The sequence below is a fragment of the Myiozetetes cayanensis genome, unplaced genomic scaffold (genome assembly GCF_022539395.1).
Source record: "Myiozetetes cayanensis isolate MyiCay16 unplaced genomic scaffold, myiCay2020 scf33, whole genome shotgun sequence".
Taxonomy (NCBI): domain Eukaryota; kingdom Metazoa; phylum Chordata; class Aves; order Passeriformes; family Tyrannidae; genus Myiozetetes; species Myiozetetes cayanensis.
The window spans coordinates 959079-983865 of NW_026087555.1; the positions used below are offsets into that span (position 1 = coordinate 959079).

The window sequence follows — 24787 nt, forward strand, 5'->3', positions numbered from 1 at the left end:
TTTATTTTATTTTTCCTGTGTCTGAATATTATGATAATAGATGTTTTAATATACAAATGTAACGCAAAAATACAGAGTTAGTTTAAGAGGTGAGATAATGTGAATCTTAAGGAGTAAAATGTATTGATGCTTTTTTTTCCCTGGGAGGCATCTCTACTCATGTGTGAGGTTCCTTAAGTATGTTGTTATTCTGATGAAATTAATACACAATTACAGATGTTTTTTAAAATATTTTTGTAGATCTGAGTAAATGTACTATAAAGCCACTTATTGATGAATATTTTATTCCTGTGTGTAGCAATATTTAACTTTTTAAGAAATGCTTGTCAGTTTAGGTACAAAAAAAAGACTGTCTTATCTGTGTACTCCTTAAAAGCAAGTGCCCTATCAGTTAAGGGAAGTTGAAAGCACATTAATTTCTAAGACACTTCTGACAAATTTACCTGATTTAATAATGGGCTAAACACTGTTTTCCACAGAGTTTATTTACTGCAATATTTAATCTTGATTTTCCACTGTCTCGCATTCTTCCTGCCAGTTGCATTAATTTTCCTTATATTAGCATTTAAATAATCTTTTGAAAGAACAACACAAAGGAACATTGGTAGTTAATGGCAAATATTTCTGTTCGAACATGGTTGCATTTCCACCTAAATATTCAAAGAAAGTATAATTTTGCTACACAAAGAAGGACAAATGTAGGAATTTCACAATGTAAATAAAGAAGTGTGACCAATGTTTATGCTTCAAAAATCTTAATTTGCTTGACAGTATGTGGTAAATACGAATCTTTGTGACTGCTGAAATGAACTTCCCTGCATTTGAAGGAGGCTTGGAAATGGAAGCTCTTAAACCAAATCCTGCAGCTGTAACATTGGTCAGCTGCACTGCTGAAAAGGAGAACATACATGGCAATAAATATTACTTTACCAGTAATGCAGCAATGCACAGCTGCAAAGTCATTATGCCAAGATACTTTGATGTTTTGGTTTGTGATTCTTGAACTATTTTAAGGGGGGTTTTTTTTGCATCAGAAGGTCGTGGCAACTGAGCAGAAGACAAAGTACACTCACAATTTGGGGATTTCTTACATCACGTTTTTGGGCAATATCCAGCATTTCTTTTGGCTGTGCTCTTCAGATTGACACAGCTCTCGGAAGGGACGTTCTTTCCTCACCAGAAATACTGTTTATTTTATTTTGGCTCAGAAAGAGGGATAATTTCAGTTGACTGTTGCAGATCACTATCTAAAATAAATTCTCTTCAGAACTAGTCCAAGGCTAGAAAACAGCTTTTTGGTGATCCATTCAAAGCCTCTGTTTTCTTCCAAGGGCCCAAGATCTAACAGAACCTCTTTATTGTTGAATTTATGAAGTAGATTTTTTTTGAACACCTTTTTTTTTTTTTTTAGCTAAAAGCTAAAATTTTTTTCAGTGGGATACAGTAAACAGTCTGGGTTTCCCAGAAAACTTTGTGAGAATCAGTGTCTCCTGTTCAAAGTGTGTGGTGACTGGAGTACACAGGCACACCCATGTGTACTGTGTAGCAGCATATGTTCTTCTGTATTTTGGAGTCTGAAACATGTATTATTCATTTTTATTCCTTGAATCAAAGCAAAAGGAATGATGTTGGGTAATTTAAGAAAAAAGAAAAAAAAAAGGCAACCTGGTAACAGCTCTACTTTGCAGCTGTGAGTAAGTGCCAGATTTCCTGGTGCTAGTAGTCAGAGTATCTTCCTTGTAGTGAATGCCATCGCTAGATTCTGAAAGCTACATTGGAAGTGTTAGAATATATATAGTTCCTTTTTTTTAATGTACTTCCTGGAAAGTAAGTTGCTGAAGGTGAGAGTAGCAGCTGTACTTGTATTCCCAAACTTTACAGATTTGAAGGTGAGAAGGTATACAAAGGATCCTAAAAGGCAAAAGGGACTATTGTGGTCATTTACTGCTGTCTGTTGCAGCCGGGGGTGGCGGGGGGAGGAAAGTCTGAATTCCTTTGCTTGAACGCATCTTTCCTTGGGTAGCTGTAGAGAGTCTGACAACTTGCTGAAACTACTCCCTCAGTGCAACTACACCTAAGAACACTGAAGGTCAATAGAAGTTTGCAGGAAGGAATGATAATATGTAGTGTTTTGTCAGAAACAGCACAGAGAATGGAAGGCTCTTGTAACTGGGATTTCTTTTGTCTGCACTCATTGTCAGCTGCAGATGAGCAGTGTTAAGGTAACAGCTCTGTCTGCACTTGGGGCTTCCTTGCTCCCAGGCAGGTCCAGAGCTGTTACTTGCCCTGTGAGGAGCTGCTTCTAGTAGTGCTAAAACTTACTCCTATTCTAAAACTCCTTCTTGATCTTTCTAATATGTTCACTCCCTGATTTTTATATAAAAGGAGTGTTTTCCAAAATATAACATAAATCAAAATTCAGCCTTTTTTTTTTTTTTTTTTTAAGGTGTGCTTAAATTGCATATAATGCAACCTGTTTCCTAGTTCCTGGGGCTCTAGAGTCAGAGAATAGGATCAGTAGCCTTTGTAGGCATTCAGAAGACACAGCCCTTCTGATTTGATGTTTTGAGAGAATTCTGATGGACTATAAGCCCTGGAAACAGAAAGCTTCTCTACAAGATTTATTTGTATCCTCAAGGTCATGTGATGTTTTCCAATTTAAAATTAATTACATGAATTACATGTTTTGAACAGACACAACCTGTGTGTTCACAACTTCCATCTACACGCGCACCAAAATTTGTCACTAAGCATTCTCCCACCCACATCACCTTGCATCCAATATAATTGTTTCTATATTAGCTAGCAGCAAAAGTTTCTGTAACTCAGTGGGTGTGCAAAGAAATTTTTCCAGATCATGCAGTGAGATCTCATGGAGTACCCCTGGATAGAAACATTTATAATCTGTCTGTATGATTTTGGGTTTACTATTATTGATTAGTGTTTCTTGAATTAGATATCTATACAGTAAAAGAACTTAAAATCTGTAAAGGAGTACAGCTGGGCTTCAGTGCTGTAATCATGAATGTTGGAGAAATGGTGAATTTGTGTACAAATGTATTAATTCAAAACATATATTCATTTCCAAACCCCTTCCAGGTGTTTGAATGTGTTTTATAGAATAGTAGTAACAGTTTCCAGGTGGTGAAAGTCACAGAATCTTGAGTGAGAGATCCCTTTCTTAAACCTGGGTGATGCAAAATTAATTGGTAATGTGATTATAGTTTAGAAAACTGTCTAAATATATATGTATATATTTTAAAGTCCATTGTTCATATTTCAGGGAAGCAGACGTGAACATAAGAGGAAAATTCATGGTTTAGGCACAACATCTTGACTTGGGGCTCAGGTGTTGTTGCTTCTATTTTTTTAGTGACTAGTTAACATTAGCAGTCACCCTTATAATGATATGACATGTACTGCCTCCAAGTATGGTGCCTGCCTACTCCTACCATTAAGGAGGGTTGATTTAATCAGTAACGTGGTCTGGCTTCTGTGACATCTTTTGACATCCTGTGACTGAAGGAGGGAGTCAAATACAGTCAGTCCTCCTCTCCCCGTTCTAGCAAGAACTGTTTTAGAAATATTTGACAGAATTTCTTTGGTTGCTATCACACCTGAATTTAGGTCAAGTTTCTGAGTTATTTTATTTAGAAAAATGAATATTTTAAAGCTATTAAGGGAATACTTTCAGTGTGTAGTTATATTACCGTCAACAAAAGATGTGATTAAATAAATTGAATGTTGAAGATTTTCGGCTTATGGTTAACACCAGGTAATTAAAAGTAAGCGCTGCAGTGGGAGTACATTATATATCAGCTGTACTCTTTACCTCATTAGCTGGGGTTTTGCATGTTTATGGAGCTAACTTGCAATTAAAAATGCCTTTAACGTATGCTTAACAAGGCCTTTTAGGTATTTGGAATAAAGTACTACCGTTTAATTGAAATTGGTATATAGCATAAATAGATGTCTTAGTAACATGTCAGATAAATCTCCATGCCTAACTTGTCACTTTGCCTCTTTGCCTCTGATGTAGTTTTTAATGATGACTGTAAGTCCTGACATTTAACATGTATAAAGGATGGAGATTCTCTCTTAACTCCAAAGAATGTTTTGGTTTGTTAATAGAACTCGATTGACAAGATATACTTAAATTCATAGCTGTATTTTTAAGATGTGTGAACATTTGTATGTGCATGTGGATATGTGTTAAAATATTTTTAGCCATAGTATATCCTTTTTCAGTCAGTCTTCTGTTCTGCATTAGAATCCCAGCAGTAGTAGACTTCAAGACAACCTTTGATCTTGATAATTCACCTTAATGTTTTAACTTTGAATACTATGACAACTTTGTAAATGTTGCCTCAAGTGTTAAACTGAGTCTTGAGGGAAGACCAAGGAGTAAAGAAAAACCCAGTTGCCAAACAGTTACGCTGGTGATCTTCAAACTGTGTGCTTGTTTGTCAGGGATTTTGTGGAAGTGGATGAGATGTTGAAGTGTACTATAAACAAGGATGAGATGTCCTTTAGGTTAAGGTGGGTTACAAAAGATGATGGAAAAAGAAAGTAGGGAAGGAATGGTACTTTTGCAGGACGTAGAAGCATAACTACTAGAATTAAAAGCAAGGATCACGATGTGTGAACCTTCACATACAGTAAGATTTACTGACTTTCTGTCTTCACCTAGGAGTGTTGTTGTACCACCGAAGAAATCAACCATCTCCTCTTCTACAGCTGGAGTTGGTGTTCCTACAAATGCTGTCAGTGTGGTTTCTTCTTTAGATTCAGCCCAAGCCCCGGATCTGTCAGGAGAATCTCCTGGTAAGTAAGGGTAAATTAAACAACATAAATACCATCCTTTCCTCTGTTGCTTTTTCTTCCCTCACTTGGAGTACAAATAAACAATTTTTTGTTACATGTTATTTGTTATGTGAAGGTGAGATTTTTTTCAGTAGTTATCCATATCACAAAACACTGTTGGTGAGAACAGTTGTTTTTCAGACATTAAGTCATTAGTTGCCTACTGATTAGTGTGTGTATGTGTGCATATGTATCTATATGAGTCTTACTTGTACTAAGAATATTGATACTTAATTACTCATTGTATTTTCTTGGGCGGGGAATGTGCAATAATCTAGGAAGATACTATTTTACGTTCTGTTTGGGTTTTTTTATTGTTTTTAAACTACTGGAGTGTGTGTGGTATGTCCTAAGTTATGAAGTCAGACAAAAGGACCTTTCAGACATTTTAATCCTGCATACTGCTTTGTGAAAACTTTGTCATACACCCTCACACAGCAGCTTGCAGGCCTGCATTTGGTATCTGTGCCTCTAACAAAGACCAGTATCAGATACTTTTCAGGAAAATAGACATGGCTTTAAGTTAGACTGGACTGATTGTCAGTGACATCACACAGATTCATGAATATAAGAATACTTTTGAATATTTTCTGAGAATTTGTCCCCCAGATCATTTTATTATTCCTTATTTTGCTGCTGTGGCTACACAAATCTAAAAACTAACCTGTTTATAAATAAAAAAATTACAAAAGTAGTACTGTGTTAGAAAAACCCCAACTTTGCAACAAATGGAAATGTCTGAGCAATATTTGTCATAATTTCAAGATTTCTCAGTATTGTGTAAAACAGGCATACTATATTAACTTGTATTTAGTATAAATATGGTATATTCTAAAGACTGCTTTTTGTTACAGATTTATTATGTAAAGTATAAGCTCATTTATAAATTCTAGGGTATTTGCCTTAGGAAATATGTCTTAGTGCTAAGTAGAACTGAAAATTACATACAAGTGTTTCCAATAGCTTTAGCCTGAGGTCAAATTCAGTGTTGATGCCAAACTAATTGCTTTGGACAGTTTTTTTCAGTGGGGACAAAATTGAGTAGGTTGTTTATAAGCAAGTGTTCCTTTGAACCCTTACTTTTTCTGGTTGTTCTTGTATGAGATAAATGATGTTTAACCTTATATGCTGTTCCAAAGACGTGCTTTTCTACTTAGCCATGTTAAAGTCACAAGGCTATGTAGAATCTCATAATCATGCCGTGAAGTTTGATTTCAAGACTTGCATCTTAAATCAAGGAAGTCTCAAGCTCTGCCTGATTTTTAGTGTTTTTTTCCAGTGCTTAAGTTTCTTGCTTCCTGTTTTTATGAACTTATATCTGAACTGGAAAGACTGGGGAAAAAAATGTGATCTGTTATCATGTCCTGTAGTACTCATGTGTCTGCAAGACAATCTTCAACTGCCCATTCCATTTCTTGGGAAAATCAAAGTTTTGTTCCAGCCACGATAAAGGAAAAGAAAAGCTCTTGAAATCTAGTATGTTCTTACTTTTTGTAAAGGGGAGAATCCATTTTGTCACCAAAATTGGAGGAGGTAGCACTGTAGTAGTCCAGAAGTAGTGTTTGAAACAGGGGAATGAACTGTCTTTTGAAGTGTCACAGTTCTTTGGTGAGGATTGGCTCTGAGAAGCTAATCTGTTTTTAAAATAATAAAACCTTACCTACACTGAAATGGTTTTAAATAATTGTGAATTTGTTAACTTCTGACTGGTTTACACCTGACTAGATGAGGACTTAATTATTACAATTTCTGAAGCAAGTATTCGCTTGCTTTTAATAAAAACAAAGCAGACCAACATTGATTTTCAGATTTAGGCAATCTTTTAGGAACGTATAGAAGAAAAAAATAGGTGCTCCTATGGCTGTAGAATGTATGAGAAATCCAGACAATAAACAATACTAATGTAGCTTGTGACTGTGTGACTTCCAGCACGTCTGGGAGTTTTGGCAAAAATTGGACATGTAATCTGAACTGATATGCATAAAAAGAAACTAATCAGGATTAAAAATAGACATGTTTAGACTGGCAATCTAATTAATTAAAAGAAAAAGTAAAGGGATAAGTGAAATCATGCCTTAAACAGATTAAAACGTGAGACTGTTCCTTTTTGCCCGGTAAAATAATGGCATAGAAACAAAAATTTTGCAGACTTGGAGGGATTTACATCTAATGTTGCTCATGTAAAATTGCACACATTATGTTTGAAATCAAGTTATGTATAAGGCCTTAATTTGTTTTTTTTTTTTTTTATTTGAGTATGGAAGTAGCCATAAGCAAACTTCCTATAAAACCAATATATATAAATTTCCTCTCATTTCAAATCACTTGTTCCTTCACTAATTTTTGTTTTCATGCAGAAGAAAATCAACACATCTATCTCATTTTTTCAGCTAACATTCGTTATAATTCTGTTAAGAAAATAAATGAATTAAATCCTTTTTTAAATATGCTGAGCTTAAGGAGTCTGTGTAGTGAATATAAATTTGTTTCATAAGTTTTAAAAACTGATTAACAGAACCACAGTATATTAACATATAATGCTTTATTGTGAAAACTCGAGCAGATTTACTCCAAAACAGAGATGAAAGTGAGACACAGACACTGAAATAGGATTAAACAGCAATGATAGTGTTCTAATTGCTCTCAATTTGGCACTCAATTGGTACACTCAATTTGGCAATAAGCTTTATATAGTATGTGAACATCCTTCACCTGTAGATGTGATGTCAGAATTGCTTGTGTTGAAATACCAGTCAGTGTGGTTCCATATGCCTCCATTGCCATTTGTGTGTGCTCAGAATTCATCAGCCTCTGTCCTGATAATTTTTCCTGAAGTTTGCATCTTGCCTGTAGTCCAAGGGTTGTAGTATCTCAGATATTTGATACTTGAGATGGTCTTCAGCTCATATCACATGGATGTGACATATCCTGGCCTACCAAAAACGATGTGTTGACAAGTTGGAAAGATAACCATCTAAGCTCACTCTGTTCCTCTGATACTTTGAAAGAGGGTGAAAACATGTTTTGGCCTCAGACAGCCTGGCCTTTTTGAAGAAGTTCCTTCACCTTTACTCATTCAAGCTGCAGAGTATTTTTCACAACTCAAAAATACAAAAGTGCCCCTTGTAGTCTGAACTTTCCTGTCAGTATGTTGCTGATGGCTGGTATTTGGGTTGTTGGTTCGCTGGAATTGCTAGTCCAATTGTTGAAATATCTTGGAAATGCATGGAGAAAATAAAGCTTGGTGGCCCATGCTGAGCCAATCATTTATTGTCTCTTACAGAGGATGGTATTGAGCAAATGAACATATTTATTAATAGTAATCTAAAAAGGGCGAATTCACTCGAGTTGTTTCTTCCTTGGATTGTCTCATAGGCTGAATGTGAGATTTTCCTGCACATGCTGTGTCCAGGAAGGGCTACTTCTAAGACAGGACTAATATTTGGATAGGCAGGACTTGGCTGAGTTGCCTGAGCTAAAGTGGATATGCTAGCAGGGTGCCTGCGTTTTTGTTTGTCACTTAGTTTTCCTTTTAAATGTTTCAATTACAGCTGTAATGTTCTGAAGTGGTGTGAATTTTTTAAACTGTTTTGCAATTTGCACTCCCAGTGTTTCCTCTGATGCTCTGAGTTTCTCTGTTTATGTATTGAAGGATTTCACATGTGTTTTATTACTGCTTCGCTCTAAAGAATTCAGTCTTTCACTATTCAGTTTGCAAATGGTTGCTCAAATATAATTTCTATGTGGACAGTGTATGAAAAGTCTGTGGGAAGCAGGAGTGAATTGCCTCTTGTCATTACTGATGCACTGAATGTAGAAAACATGGGGAAGTTCCACTCATTTTCTGTTGCCTGTTTCCTCCCCTTCCTACTTGAAGTTCTTTGATTTTCACTTGTTTTGCCTCTGAGCCACACAGAGTTGCCCACAGGATTTTTACTTCTCCTGGGAAGATACAGGGGCTGTTCCCCAAAGTGTTAAGTCGTAAACGAGGCCATGTCAAAGGTTGAGGTGGAAAAAGGAGATGGATGCTTGGAAGAATCACAGGGATAAGCAATAACAGGAGATAAAAATGGAGTTGTGACTCCTGAATGCTAGTTCTCTTTATAGAGAAATATAAATTTTCTCTAAACAAGTTGACTTGTTTTGCAGAGATGAATGGTATTTATTGATTTTTATACATAGATGAAAATGAACTTGAAGTCTTGCATAAAATAAATTAGCAGGAGACAAGATAAAGTAAGAAAAATGGGTGTGAAGTAAGTTACCATCAGTGTTGAGGTTATTCGAGAAATTCACTGGATTATAGCAGCTGTTTCAAAGAGAATTCCAACTTTACAGTGACAGTAGTTGAAGGCGAGTTACCGAAGCAAAATGACACTTAAAAATCTCTAGTGCTGATGATATGCAATGGAAATGGCTTACTATTGTGTCAGTGAAAAAACTGTTTTAAAGCCACTTCTCTTAAGAGAAGTTTTCACCATTGTTTCATGAAGTCTGTTTTGTTTTAGCCTGCAGATGTGTTTACGTAACAGATCCCTTATATTAGCTTGTAAAACCTTTCATTGTAGTCTTGCATTGTGCACTTCCAGCCCCGGAAGTGTATTTTTGAATAAACTCATTATTTTGCTGGATGCCTCTTCCACAAAGGGCATCAGTGTACGGTAGGTCTGTTCTACAAAATTAAGGGGTATGGTTATTTAATTCAACTCTTATTCTTTTTACCTCATCTCTGTTCTCACAGAGTCAAGTACTGCTTGTGTATTGCCAAGTGTACTTCGTAAGCGTGTATGTAAAAGCATAAGATCTTGCACAAGGAGTTTCTTTAACAATATTTTATTGCTAGAGACACTTATTTGTTTAGACCCTTGGGGACCTTGAATAAACAATAAGGCTTCACTGTAAGGGTGCTAGACAGATGATCTGTTTGCATTTTCTTTTATGTTCTTGCAAATGTCTGTAAAACTGTCAGTTTGAAGGAGCCAGTTTATCAGCGAAAGGATAAGGAAGAGATAAGTCAGTTTAGTTCCACATGTTTGAAGTAGCTACTGCACTTACCCACATGTGTGTTGTGGATGAAAATATGCTACTGAAGTATTTTCATCTTTTTCACGAAAGGCAGGAAAAGTAGAATGAAAAACCACCTCTGAGTTAAATAAAGTAAAAAAATACTTCCACAAAACAAAATTTGCATGCAGAAATCACTATGCCTAATCCTATTGAAAAACGCCACGGAAATTCTCAGCTGCAATAAATCAGAGATTCACCCCTTTTAGTCAAATACATCTGAGTTTGGAATGTGGACTTAGGTGTTGATAAGTCTGAAGAAATTCAGACCATAAATATCTCCATGTAATCTTCAAAAAAAGAACATCAGTTTATGTAGATGCCTGCCTTAGGCTGTTGTCAAATTCAAATGATCAGTGCTTTTTTTGTTATGTCTATATTTAAAAGTTAGTTTAACCTAAAATTTCCTAGTTTTATGTTTAAGCATAATCTGTTTTGCACAATTTGTTTTTATTTCTAGAAGAAAAAACAATCATGTCCTGTGTTGTCAGTGGTTTCCTTTACCTCCCACTCAAATTGTTTTTAGCAGTTGTGTTGAAAAAACGGAAAACCAAAAAAACCTCAACCCATCCCCAAATATAAAACAAACAACAAAAAACCCAAGTTACCCTAGACTGAGTGTATGTCTCTTTATTAGCCTCATGATGGCTATTATGCCCTTTCATTGTCCTTGCAGATGTTTCCCTTGATCTTTTTTTCTATTTTTTCCCCTCATTTATTTTGCTGATGGCTTAAATATTGCATAGAATTATTTTCATTTCATTTAATTGTAAAACTCACGCTGTTATGCTGCACTGTCAAGTCTTATTTTATACTGATAAAATGATCCTTACATTTAATAGGGTGGGATTTTAGTTGTATATATTATTGACTTTATAACCATACCCAATAAGTAGTGGATTACTGGTCACAGATTTTAGATGTAATAAAAAACATTTTAACCATTTACATAATAAGACATTCTGCAGACACAGGCTGTGTGTTGAGAGGACTTTCTTATTTTGAAGGCTTTGGACTCCTTTTTCTGGTTGGTGTTGTGTTGAACTACCCAGACCAATGTGCTGATTTCTCCTTATGGACAGTGTAGGTGTAAATCCACTACTGGGCATGTGGACTTGAGAATATTTTTAAGCTAGAAGGGCTTTGTTAAATGAGAATGGGGATGTTGGGCTTTAGGGAGAGAGCTGAGAATTGTAATGAAACTATTCAAATACAGGTTATCATGAAAAATGAAATAATTGTTTTAAAATCTTAATTTTAAAAAAATTAGTTTAAAAAGCTGTTAAGTATCTGAAAAACAACTGGAGTCTTTGGAACCACGGAATCATGTAACTTGCTTCCTTATGTGGGCTTTGTTTTGTTTTTCTGTTCAGGAAACTCTGTTCTAATTTTCGGCACATCATTTGACAGCTTTTCCTTTGGGAATGCCCAAAATACTTTTTGGTGGTTTGACTATGTAAAACGAGATTTTAAAGAAATGAAGTTATATCCCTGAAAATATTGAAAACATCTACAAAATCTAGCCAAAACTGTTGAAACTTCTAAGAGTATATATTCGATTAACCTTCATTAGATAAATTATTTAGGATACAATGCCCAGAAGATTGACGTTTCACTTTGCTTTCAGCTAACACAACACTTTGTTCACTGCTTTCTTATCCTTCATTCTGTATGGCCCACTCAATTTCCTCCTGATCCCATCATCCCCATACAGCTACAGGTTGAATTTATGAAAGGCATAAGTGAATCACAGTCACAAAGATATCTCCTGCCTGTGAAGAAAGAAAAAGAAATAAGAGTAAAACTTTTCATTATTTTGATACTGTAGTTTATTTTATTACTTTCTATGATGTCTTTGAAACAAGATTAGAAAAAAATATCTTTCCTGGATAGAAAAACAAAAAGCCCACCCTACCACCACAACACCCCAACATTTCTTGGAGGAGGCTTTGTGTGCCACAGTTTTGGAGCAGAAGTTTAAAATTTGACAGGAGAAATAAACTCACTATCTCAGGGATCTGTCTTTACCATCACTTTTCAAATCTATTCCACTTCAGTCAGGTTAAAAGACTTTGAAGAGTTGCAGCTGACACATTTTGGTAGACAGTTTCAAGATCTTAGCAGCTGATTTCCAGACAGGTTGCATTTAACTGAGCGCACACCATTGTAGGTGGGACCATCAGGAATGTTTCTATAGTTACAGTTCTGAGAAGGGTCACGTCTTTGCTAAAGTAGATGTGAGAACTGAAATGATTAAACTCTCTTCCTTCATGCTTTTTTCCTTTTTTTTTTTTTCCCCTCCTCTCCAGCAGCATAAGAATCTGAAAGTGGCGAGGTGAGAGGAAAGAGAATAGGACAGGGTCTAAGGGTGGAAAGAGATAGGATTGCAGATGGGCTAGAAGCAGTCATGCTCCTGGGAAATGCACAGAAATCTGTCTGCTAAGATTCATTCCTCTCTGTAGTTTGGAATGCAGTATAAGATTTGTGAGTCACCATTCCTATCCTGGCAGAAAATATCTGTGAAGTCTCTGGCTGTCGTGGCTTACCCCCTGTTCATCATCGCTAATACCAATCCATACTGCAGTATGGAGGTTGTATTTCTCTTTATATACTGAACAGCAGAATTCAATATTTACAGATTCCTCCTGTGCTGATGAGAGCCATGTAGTGTCAATTTGACGTAACACAACTGCCTTTTTTTTTTTTTAAGTGTAAGATACATAAGTGACCCAGTCTTCCCTATCACCCTCTGAATAATTGATGTGGCAAAGTTAATAACTCATAAATGAGGTTATACCACTGCCATCATGCTAATGACACTGGCAATGCAATGGAAAATTTTATCCTAGCTGTCTCTGTCAGTGTCCTAATGTTGCAAAAATTTAAGGCAGGGTATTGGAAATACCCACTCATTTTGTTTTCTGCATGATTTTGACACAAACGTATTTTAATTTTATACAAAAATACTGTGCAAGTTACTTGAAATTAGATGAGCACTTCCCGTAACCAAAAGAAGTGCTTTAAAACTTTACTATTTGGCTTTATTATATATTAGTGTTACTATATATATATTAGCACATTACAGGAACATTAAAGGTGTAAGACATTGTTTGTATTCACTTAAGGTTGCATTACTGAATTTGTTCAAAGAGAATAATGGCCTATAAGACCAAAAGGGATCACTGCAGTCTAGTCTGACTTCCTTCACAAAACAAACTGCAACACTTCCTTGAATTACTTTCTGTTTGTACTAGAGCAGCATTGAAAAAGCTTGCCATGGCATACTTCATAAATATGAATGCAAGTAAATGTGACTCTTACGGAAGAAAACGTTTGAGGTATGAAGAGGTAAAAGGTTTTTACCTGGTCCTCACACAACCCTTGAAACCCATGATTTCTCAAAGATCAAGCTCAAGGCTTTAGTTTCTGGTCTGATTTTCTAATCTCTGTAATATTTTTTTTTTATATAATTTGTTTATTTTTACTTTCTCTTGTAGGAAGGGGATCATCTAGTTCAAAATTGCCATCTGTTCCTACAGTTTCTTCAGTGCCTGAGGATTCCGCCTCAAATATGAGGTAACTTCTTCAATTGAACGTCTGAACAGCTGTGCTGTGGCTCACATTTTTGATATTACAGTTGATACTCTTTTTCCACATAACTTAAGAATGTTCTTTTGCTGATATTCAATACCTAATGAGGGTTTGGGAAAATACTGAGTAGCAGATTATTAATTCCTTCTTATACATGTATACCACTTAACATTGTCAAAATCTGTATTAGTTTTTATGCAATTTCTGTATCTTTCTTCTTGCTAATCACGTGTATCTCTCTACTAGTATTACAGACAGGCTTGAACATGCTTTGGAAAAAGCTGCCCCACTTCTGAGAGAGATTTTTGTGGATTTTGCTCCCTTTCTTTCTCGAACTCTTTTGGGCAGCCATGGGCAGGAGTTGCTGATAGAAGGTACAAGTAAGTTTCCACTTAAAAAAAGTTTTTTTTAAGGTGTGCTTTATTTTACTTTGGAGAATTAAGATTTCTTCATTTAGAAGATTTCTTCCTTCCTTTCCAAACAGTGCTGTTCACTGGATTTCTCTGCCTCTAGTTCCTTCTGTCTTTAGTCACCTGGGGTCATTGTCATTGCCTCCTCATTTTTACCTCATCTCTGCAACCTCTTTGTGACCATCTCATCTCATAATTTCCTGTATCTCATTATGAGAGACCAACTACAGTTGTCTCTTCCTTAGTTTTCCAACTCTTCCAGCAAATTGTCCCATAGAAGGTGGTGTATGAAATACGTTTTGTGAACCTTAAAAAAAAAATTGGTGTCACGGTCAACACTTTTTTGCAAACTAAAGTATATAATGTAGAAAGTTAAGCACAAAGACCTTGCATTTTTACTGGGATGTTATAGCAGAAAGCTTCTTGGGAACTAAGTCAGTAGAGCATGTTTCTGGTCTATGTCTTGCACATGGGTCTGGTTCTGCCTTTCTGGTTTCCAATTGGAAGGCAACCATACAGGTAAGAGGAATATGTTGTCAGTACCGAGAATAATTCTCTGACACTTCTGAGAAGATGAATATTCATGGTGAAGAGTGGCATAAAAAGGGATTGAGACTGAGATGATGGACTTTTCTTTCTACAGGTGGATTTCTCTGTTTAAAAATGAGACTCAGTTCTGCAATGCAGACATGAACATGCTCAATTAAAAAAATCATGTCGGTTGGAGTGCTGTGAGTTTAGTAGTGACACCAGTTTTTCAGTTTTCTCATAACTTGGCTATATCATATGCATTGTCCACTGATTTTTAGAGAGAAAGTTGCAGAATTTGTCCAGTTAAAGAGGTGACTGGAATTAGAGCCAGAACTTGTTGAAGCTTCCAGTGAAAAGTGCACTCATGGTAGAATCTCATGGTTGCTTAACTTGAGCTGATAACTTTCACGTGAGCTGTATTTGGGCTAATACATCTAGTTTCTTCCTAGGGAATTAAAGTTCCTCTTAAAAACATTTTTGGAACTAAGTGTTTCTTGAATTAGGACAGTCATGCTGTATTATAGTGCCAAATATGGTTAACATTGGCACAGACACAATTGGAGTATCAAACACTGTCAAGTGTTTTCCTGAAGACTGACTATATCAAAATCTAGACTTTGCTAAACTTCAGTGAAATTAAAGTTATTTAGTTTAGGATTTCAGCTTGCTTACTGTTTTGAGTAGGAAGAAATGGAAGGAAGAAGTGTACGAATTGCCTTCTGTGAAACTCAAGAAGATGGGAGTCTAATTCTGTTCATGCATGTGGGCATCACCTTAGCTGATAAACATTTTAATGGAAGCTGCCTTGGGAACAAAATTATTTCATTCATTTAATAAGAAAAACCAGAAAAGCGATTTTCCTCAGAGCTCTGATTTGCTAAAGAAGTAAATATTCTATTTAGTTACATTTTTTTTTCTTTTCTGAAGATAAAAGGTGATCTGGTTCCAAAGTATTTTGACTGTAGTATAGGTTATATACACAGATAGATGAATATTTCATAGATTGGGTCACCAAAAAAAAAAAAAAGCAGGATAATTATTGGGAGTGTATGAACTGTCTAGACAAAAATAAACACATGAAACCAATTTTTGGGCCTAAAATCCAGTTACAGAAAAATGCCAAACAAAATGCGAACCCAAATAATAATAGTCAAATTAGTTTATAAACAATTGAAAATATATAGAATGGGTTACTGCTTGCACTTCTGCTAAGGTTTAGTGTGGGGTTAGGGGTCAAAGTACTAATAAGAGTGTTTGGGATGTCTGCTGCCATGAAACAAAATGGAAACTTGATTGATAGCTGGGGGCTGAAAGGAGAACGCGCAATGGAGAAAGCAAAGGTCATAAAGCCATTTCCCTTCTCTGCATATATAATGACCCAATCCTTCAAGAAATAGCAAAATGTAGATACAGTGGATTAATATAACATATGTTAACCACACTCCTGATCATTTTGACATACAAACATTTACGTGAATAATGGGGGTAATGTATTACTATTAGCTGTATTGCTATTGGTGGTATAAGAATTTCAGTTTTCTTTTGTTTGTCAAAATGCTTCTAATCTATTGAACTTCAAAATAGTTTGTGTTAGTAGCTGGTGCCATATAAACATGCATTTATGTGTACCTTTTTCTTTTTGTAGGCCTTGTATGCATGAAATCTAGCAGTTCAGTTGTGGAGCTGGTGATGCTTCTTTGCTCTCAGGTGAGATTTTAAGTAGCAATGTCTGAAACTGCTGTCTTTGAACACAATGGAAATTACAGTTAAAATTTGGCATTAAATTTGACTTCAAATTTGACTTTAAGTTTATATGAAATATGTAAAGAGATAATGTACAAGGCCTTTTGATTATAAACAAAATCATATTAAGTGTGTCTATTCAGTTCAAGAGAGAAGATATGAATGGTTTTACATTATCTTACTATTGAGCATTTACATAGCCTTGAAGATGGTGTGCCTAAGTAATTCTGTGCTGTCATTTTTATAAGATAAAATAGGATCAATAAAATATTAAAGAAACACTGATTTCTGCATCTTGACATGCTGAATCCTCTGGGATAAATAGAATTTTTCCTTTTGTGTAGAGGTTACGAAACAAGTGATAAATACTTTTGAAACCCTGTCACTCTTAATTGATTTGACAAGTACTAAGAATTTGAGAAAAATTGAAGTAAGCAACCCTGGTTGTCAGCAGTTTGGTACATTCTTCACTCCTAAAGGCACAGTGATTTTCGATATTTAAGAACTGGCCTATTTCTATGGTTAGAAAAGAGCCAGAGCCTAAGGAACTTACTTTAAATTGTGTATGCTGTATTAATTGGATTTTCTTTTGGGGTTTCTTGTTTTCTTTTTCTTTTTTTTTTTTGTAATTAAACAGAAGACTGTTTTTATTGAGCCCTTCTTTTGGTGCCTTAAAAATTATACCTTTCTGGTAGTAAATTCCCCTACTTAAAACTTTAAAATAGCCTTTTTTAATGGGAATGGTATTGGTCTGGAGGTCAAGGGTTCTGACCCATTTCAAAACCTTTGACCTTCATTTACAACCCTTATGGTTTGCTTGCCTGACGAATAAGGATAATGCAAAATTAATGTTTCTTCACATCGATTTATTCGTTTTAGTGCCTATATTGCCAAATTTATTTAGAGTGTGCTGATAGACATTTCATGAATACAAATGAAAGAATCATAGAAGGTGTGAAAAATCGATAGTCTACATTGTCAATAAAGTGCAATAAGAACAATTACTTCTGGAGATTACACCTAATAGATTTTACAATGAACTAGTGAAGAGTAGTTATGTTTTCTAGTGAGGTTATTATTAATGAATGTAACTAGAACTTTGCTCATCTACTTTTCCATCTTCCTCAGGAAATGCAATATCTTTTTACACTGAAAGAAACTTAATATTCCTCATGGAACTTTTGGAATTTAGAGATTGTTAATTTACGTATGACTGTACTGGAAGTGAACGTTGTTCATAACTTTTAGAATATGAACTTGCAGCTGATTTAGATTAGAAAAGAATCTTTGCTACCAAGAAATCTGTGTACAAATTTTACCGTTCATTCATTAATGTGCTAGAGTAAAAATAATCTGAGTATTAAATGTGTGTCTGACAACTTGATATTGCCATTTAAAAAAATTAGTATCCATGCTTCTTGTATCAGTAATTAGTGCTTGACCTTTCCCTCTTTTTTTGGTAGGGTAATCTAATCTTTCTTAAAATCATGTTGTGCTCTGTACTGTACGTCACTTGTTTGGTTTTGGGAAGTGGAAAGGATAAGGAATAAATGACGTGCTCTAATGCATCTATTTGTCATATGTGTCACAATGCCACTTTAATGCTAATCTAATCAAATTGAAGGTATCGTGATTGCTCAGCAGTGCTGGTTGCAGAGACCGAGGTTGTTCTTTGTGAAATAGTGGAAATAAACCAATAAAGTTGCCAAGACCTCAAAGTCTTTTTAAAGTTGCATAGCAGCTGTAATTTTTGGCAGAATATGAAAAATGATGTGAGAAATGAATCTAAAATTAGCTCCAGATGTATACAGATTGTTCGGGGGTGATAATTACATTTTTCACTTTGAATTTTCCTAATTCAAAGAGGTCAGCATGGCAATCACAGAAGTGATTTATTTTGTTAAGAAGTGAACTGTCTTTTGCTACATGAAAGCTTGAGAGATATGAAATTGAATTTCAAGCCGACATTTTACAGATACTGGGAGGAGATGGGGTTGAGCTTGATTGATTTTTTTTCTTTTTTTTTTTCTTTTTCTTTTCTGTTTTTGTCCCTGCAAGATAGGGTGGGAAATGAAGTGATATCCTTTTGCTAAAATTTTAATTAATTTTTAAGAGGAGATGGAGAGGATGAAGTGCCAAAGATCAAAAGATCAGGTCAAAAACCAGTTTTTAATCACATAAATAATGTGGCATAGTTACAAAGTAAGTATCTGCAAATTTGATTTAAAACTTCACAAATTTGTCAGCCATCACTTTATGAAATTGAAAGATTGCTTTGATTAATCTTTGGTGTTTGTAAGATAACCTCTTCTCAAAATTCATTTTAAGTGTTGTACATCCAATGTAAGCCGTTGGATTGTCTTTTCTTAAACATTTGACTTTTTCCTGATGTTTATTTAGATTTGTGGCTGAAATATGTTTTTTTTTCCTCAGAAGTGCAAAATAGCATAACAATATCACACAGGTAATTTTTTCATAAAAATGTGAAAGTAAAGCTCTTTCCTAGCTGAAGTGATATCAAAAAAAATGAAGTGGTACCGTTCCGTGTAGCTATTTGTGACACCTGGTTAATTTCTTTTCTTATTTAAATTTCATGTATTTAGGCATATGGAAAAAGACCGTTGCTTTTGTATTTGTTTAGTGTTTGCATGTTGGTATATTGCTTTGTATTTAACAGAGGCAAAAAGAGAAACAGGTGGTTTGATATACACACAAAAAACTTTTTCTAAGACAAAACCAGGTTTTTGATAGACACACTGCATTTTGAGACGTGTCTCTGTGTGTGTACTTACATTTCTATAAATCTATCAAAACATAAAGAATCCTTCATTTAATATTACTGCAAAGTGTTCCTGCTTATTTGACATTAATATCATTTTTGAAAGAATCGACGTTGCATTCAAGGCCACTTTATAAAAGCGTTGTGTTGCTCATCCTAATTCAGTCTGACACACATTCCAATAACACTACCTCCCTTCTAGGGTTTAAAACTAAATTTATGGCCGAGCATTGTGAAGTGCATCATTTAAAAATGGTTTCAACCCAAAACATCTAATAAATAAATAATGTGTATGGCTACTCAGTAGCAGACTTTCCAGACTAGAAATCATTCCATCGGATACTCAACAGTCCACTATCGGAGAGGGCTGTCAGATAAATCTTATAGTAGCTGCATTCATGTCCTGTAAATCACATGTTATTGTCTGAGCCTTCTGCCAGGTCATCTATTCTTTTCCCATTTATCAGAAATGCATACAGTACAGTGAACCTGGAAGCACCATCTCGTCTGGGCTGGCATCCTGTCGGGGTAATTAAACCAGCCAAAAGAGAGAAGTCCTGCTTCTGTTATCCCTTCTAAATGAGTGACATCAGGATGTTGAAGGTGCTCACGTGCAATTGTGAGGCAAGACTTCTGCACGGGGAAACTGATGTCACCCCCAAAGAAAGCATTTTCATCTAAAAGGACTCTGTGCCTAAAACGCAAAGGGGGCTTGTGTGAATTGAGTGCATATCCATAAAGCAAATATGCTACTGTGCTTCCTTTCCTTTGTCAGATATCTTCTTGAAATACACAACTAAGTAGGAACAACTGTGATCTTCCCTTCTCTCTCATGAAGGGATTAAAAATACTTCTTTCCTGTTCATGTGCATGAAGCATTTGTCCTATTGTGGTAGCTCCAAGGTGAAACGGTACAAAATAGGTTCCATAATTTTCCTTGATGCCTTTGAATTTACAAAATCTTTGACACTTGAAAAATGCTTCTTTCTGTAGTAAACCAGTGGAATATGTGTGAGAGAACTAATTAGATGGTTCTTGTCAGATTCATCTTTGACTTAAGAGCTTTTTTTCTACTGAATCTAAACTTAGACTGACTCAAATACTGTTCAGCTCTTGTATAATCTTCTTGGTTCCTCCTTCCTCTGTCCAGTGTTGTTTCAAAATAACTAAAAGTGCATTCCTGATAGCTCATGGCATATATAAAACCAGGAACAATGTTTTAATACATTTAATCTCTAGTTAATTTATCTTTGAGAAATATTAATATGACATATTGCAATATAACTACATAGCCTTAGCTATTAGATGTATATTGGGCCTTGATAAGGTATGTCTTTCATGAGGAGATGGAAGAGGGAAGCATAAACCCTGGTACTCCAGATTTTTTTGTGTGCAGAGGTAGCATCTGCTCATATGGCCCACTGAAATGTGATTATGGCTGAACATGTCACGTGCTGTGCTGAGAGTTTTTGGAGTTACTTTTTGGAGAGAAAAGCTTGATCCAGGGCCGTACCCTTTGCATTTTAAAAATACAGCAGGGGCTGATTAGTAATATTAAAGAAGAAAAAAATTTACACTGTGAAAGTTGCTCTTACTGCCTCGGTAGGTAAACTTACAGGTCATCAACTCTCTTTTTTCTAGTCCAGTTATCATTGGTTAAGTGGTGAAATTTTTGCCTAAGGTATTTCTTTAGTATTGATCTTTCATATGCTACTAAACCCCTTTGCGAAGAAATTCTATTGCTCCTAAAGAAGTCAAGATACATCTCTTGCATGGGCAGTATCTTGAGCAATATCAACATGTGCCATGCAGTCATGCACCCATACAAACAGTATGATAGCATTATTTTCCCTAAGGGAGAGCAATAGGATAGTAATTACGTTTTGAGCAGAATTTTCTCACATCCTCCTTTCACTTCCACCCCATTACTTTGGTGTTTGTGGGACTGCAGTAGGATCTTCAGGCTTTTATGAGTATCTTCTGCTCAGAAAAAAAAAAGCTTTGTATCAATGATCCAAATTCATTACCTCAGGAAGGGATTTCTACAGCATGTTCTAAAATGTGGTAAGCCTTTGAATAACTTGGAGATTTTAGTTGATGTAGAAGATGGCAGGTTTTCAGTTGCTTGCAGAGGGAACACTTTATGCTGATGCTCTGTGATCTGCGCTGGTTCTTAATTCACTTTTAAGTGCAGTTTGATGTGATGGATAACTATAGTGATCTCTATGAAGTTTTAATTGAATTGGTTGTACGTTATCTAAAGACTGATGTCCCTGTGATACCATGGCAGCTGAACTCAACAGATTCATCAAAACTCTTAACTATATGAAGAGGTTTAGATATGAAGAGAATAAATGCTGTTTGGGTACTTTTTATGTACCCCAAGTGTTAGATGACGATCTTTCAATCACAATAATGTTCTTCCATCTAATCACTTTATGCTATAACAGCCGAAAATATGTTTAAAAAGGATTTGATCTCCATTTAGATATGTGATTTTTAAAAAAATATGTATGTTTGGGTGGATTTTAAAGGGATTTTGTAGGGTGTCAAATGATCTTCTATCAACTGTAATACATGCTCTAATTGTCTTTTAAAAGGCATTTAGAAGATATCGGGAGTGGGAAGGTTTTTTTTTTCTGTATAGTGTGAACTTCTGCAAATAGGATCTTTGTCTTTATCAAAGATTCATGTAACTGTACTTGAATCAGAAAAAAACCCCAAACACTTGAATGATAGATTGCTTTCATGATAAAATGGTTAGAACCATAAATTTATTAGGGAAATGAAAATTATGTAGATCTTAACAAGCAAAAAAAAGAATTTACCAAAGTCTAAATTGTGAAGTTAAGGAGAAGACGTTGCATGAATCATGACCTTGTATTGCTAACTTTGCTTGCAAAGCTGTGAAGTATTCAGTGTTTCTAATTTAATATGAAGGCACTGTGTTGAGATACACTGAAAAACACTTTACCAGAGACTTTATAGTGTGCTTTTTTTTTATTCCTTGTGCTCTTTTGAAGAATTTGAGGATTGGAAGAATATTTGCTAACTGAGATGTTTGTAGGGATGAGGTGACTGTGGAAGGAAGCGAATATCCAAGATCACCTTGCTCTGCTATGGGTTATTTAGATTCTTAAGCTGCCTCAGATGTGCTTCATCCCAAGGGAAACCAGGCATATTAATAAAACTGTGTAGATCTTAACATTTCAAAATATGGGATTGCCAGGCACGTTATTAATTGTTATGCGAACAGTAGTAGGGACGTTCCTAGTGCAGTGTAATAACAAATATTACATGGCCCTTGTAACTGCAACACAAAATGGAAGATCCTTATCCTGATTTTCTTTAGGATGCTGTTGGATGGAAAGTAGTTGGGAAATGTCTACTGAGCTTTATGTATAGTGCTATTTCAGGAAACTTCCAGTGAAGAGGTTTTACTGCTTCTTTCTCCAAAACTCTTGTTATTCTTTCCCCTCTGCAATGTATATTTTAATCTACAGTGTCTTAGTTTTGCAGAGTGGAGACTGTGGTCAGAACCAGAGAGAGTGGAAGGTAAACCCCACAGTAGCCAGTGGCCATGCTCTCCGAGTGCTCTCCTGGGACAAAAAGGGCTTAAGTTTCAATTGATGTTTCAGGTAACAGTTGTTATTATCACCAGGTAGAATAATCTGTCAGAGGAAGAATTTCAACATACCCTCCCAAAGTAGTGAGTAGTCCAGCAGCTTAAGGGCATTCACCAGGCATGTGGAAGAGCCCAGTTTTGAAAGAAATTAAGCTCTCTCAATCTGTAAAAGCAACACTGTGATTCATCTGTGTTGTTCTCAATTGCCATTTCCTTCTTTGATTGTTGATATATGAAGACATCAGTTCTTTTCTGTAAGATCTTGGGCATAAAATTTAGGGCTTCTACCTTCTCCTGCACACTGCAAGACACTTGATATAAACACAGTGAGCTGTTTTGCTACTGATCAGTAGGATTAACTCTGGAGAAAGTGAATGAAAGTCTTGGAAAATGTGGGTGGGCATGACTGTGGAATCCAGACTCCTTGAATGCCATCCTTTGTTTCTTGGATTTTAGATACTATCTTTTCAGTAAGTTTCCTTCTCACAAAGCAGAGGGTTACATTATCAAATCTGTTGTCTAGATTGCTTGAATTCTTCCTTACATGAGATATATCTGGAAGTTTATTCATACTATAACTTCTTTCCTTCCTAAGTGGAAGTTTTTCTTCCCTCTCTGACTGTTTCCCTTTGGGTGCTGAAAATGTGTATTGACAACTTTCATGCTTGGTATATGCCACTGAGCAGAGTATTTGGAATAATTACAAATGGATTACATGTGCTGTGGATGTTTTGCTCCTTGCTTCAGTGAACTGTGTTATACATTCAAAGTGTTTGAAACTGGAGATCAGTTTGGCAGATAACTATCTGAAGTGCAAATCTGATAAGATTGAAATAAATGGAAACAGCTGGGAAAACCTTTTCTTTCAACTGCAAGACACTTGATATAAACACAGTGAGCTGTTTTGCTACTGATCAGTAGGATTAACTCTGGAGAAAGTGAATGAAAGTCTTGGAAAATGTGGGTGGGCATGACTGTGGAATCCAGACTCCTTGAATGCCATCCTTTGTTTCTTGGATTTTAGATACTATCTTTTCAGTAAGTTTCCTTCTCACAAAGCAGAGGGTTACATTATCAAATCTATTGTCTAGATTGCTTGAATTCTTCCTTACATGAGATATATCTGGAAGTTTATTCATACTATAACTTCTTTCCTTCCTAAGTGGAAGTTTTTCTTCCCTCTCTGAGTGTTTCCCTTTGGGTGCTGAAAATGGGTATTGACAACTTTCATGCTTGGTATATGCCACTGAGCAGAGTACTTGGAATAATTACAAATGGATTACATGTGCTGTGGATGTTTTGGTCCTTGCTTCAGTGAACTGTGTTATACATTCAAAGTGTTTGAAACTGGAGATCAGTTTGGCAGATAACTATCTGAAGTGCAAATCTGATAAGATTGAAATAAATGGAAACAGCTGGGAAAACCTTTTCTTTCAACTGGAGTATGTTGAAATTACATTTAAATTAGCTGAATGTATTTTTTTTTTCTTTGACTAAAGCACTATGTAGATTTTGTCTATCTAGAACTAGATTATTGTAATACAGTCTGTGTGAAACCTCAGCACAATGTAAAACTTGTCTCTTGGAATGCCATTCCTACCTCAATTTTTTGTTGCTTTCTAAATTGTTTGAAAGTTTAATTGCCTGTAATTGCCTGCAATACTTAATCTGTTGAGTTCCATGGAATTGCTTGGAGAGCACCCTAATATGTTTAAAGAGGAGTTTATTTCAAACTCTTATTCTTCTTAATGATCACTAAAGTTCACACTTCACTATGCTTAAGATCTGTTTGAACTTTGTTCTTAGATGTCATTGTTGGCTTCAGGAATAATGTGCTTTGTTTGCTGTTCGCATGGCTTACAGTTAGGCCATTTAAAATATCTGTGTGTCCATCACTGGCTAAACTTAAAAAAAATTTAATTTTGATAGACTCATGCGAAAAACAATGTTCTGTGGAGTGGATGAATGTATATTGACAGTTTGCTGAGCAGTAGAAATCAAAGATGTTTATAACTTTGCTTTTACCTTAAGTGTGGAAATAGGTTAGAATGTAATGAGAATAATTTGCCCATACTGCATGAATAATAAGTGACCTTTCCTTGACTTCATGATGCAATAACCACTTGATAGTTGTATCCTGGCAGGTAGTATTCACAGTAGTTAAAGTGTGTGAGCTAGTAC

The 24787-nt window shown here is 35.5% G+C and overlaps 1 protein-coding gene across 6 annotated transcripts in view; it reads left to right on the forward strand.

Moving 5' to 3' along the window:
- LRBA (LPS responsive beige-like anchor protein) overlaps positions 1-24787 on the forward strand; it is a 402779-nt gene that overhangs the window by 97274 nt on the left and 280718 nt on the right. For 5 of the 6 annotated variants that reach the window (XM_050327298.1, XM_050327300.1, XM_050327301.1 and 2 more), the window contains 4 exons: positions 4691-4824; positions 13425-13503; positions 13765-13898; positions 16105-16166. In XM_050327298.1, coding sequence (XP_050183255.1) covers positions 4691-4824; positions 13425-13503; positions 13765-13898; positions 16105-16166 — 409 coding nt within the window. The remainder of the gene's footprint in view (positions 1-4690; positions 4825-13424; positions 13504-13764; positions 13899-16104; positions 16167-24787) is intronic. The other variant, XM_050327299.1, reaches the window with a different exon arrangement.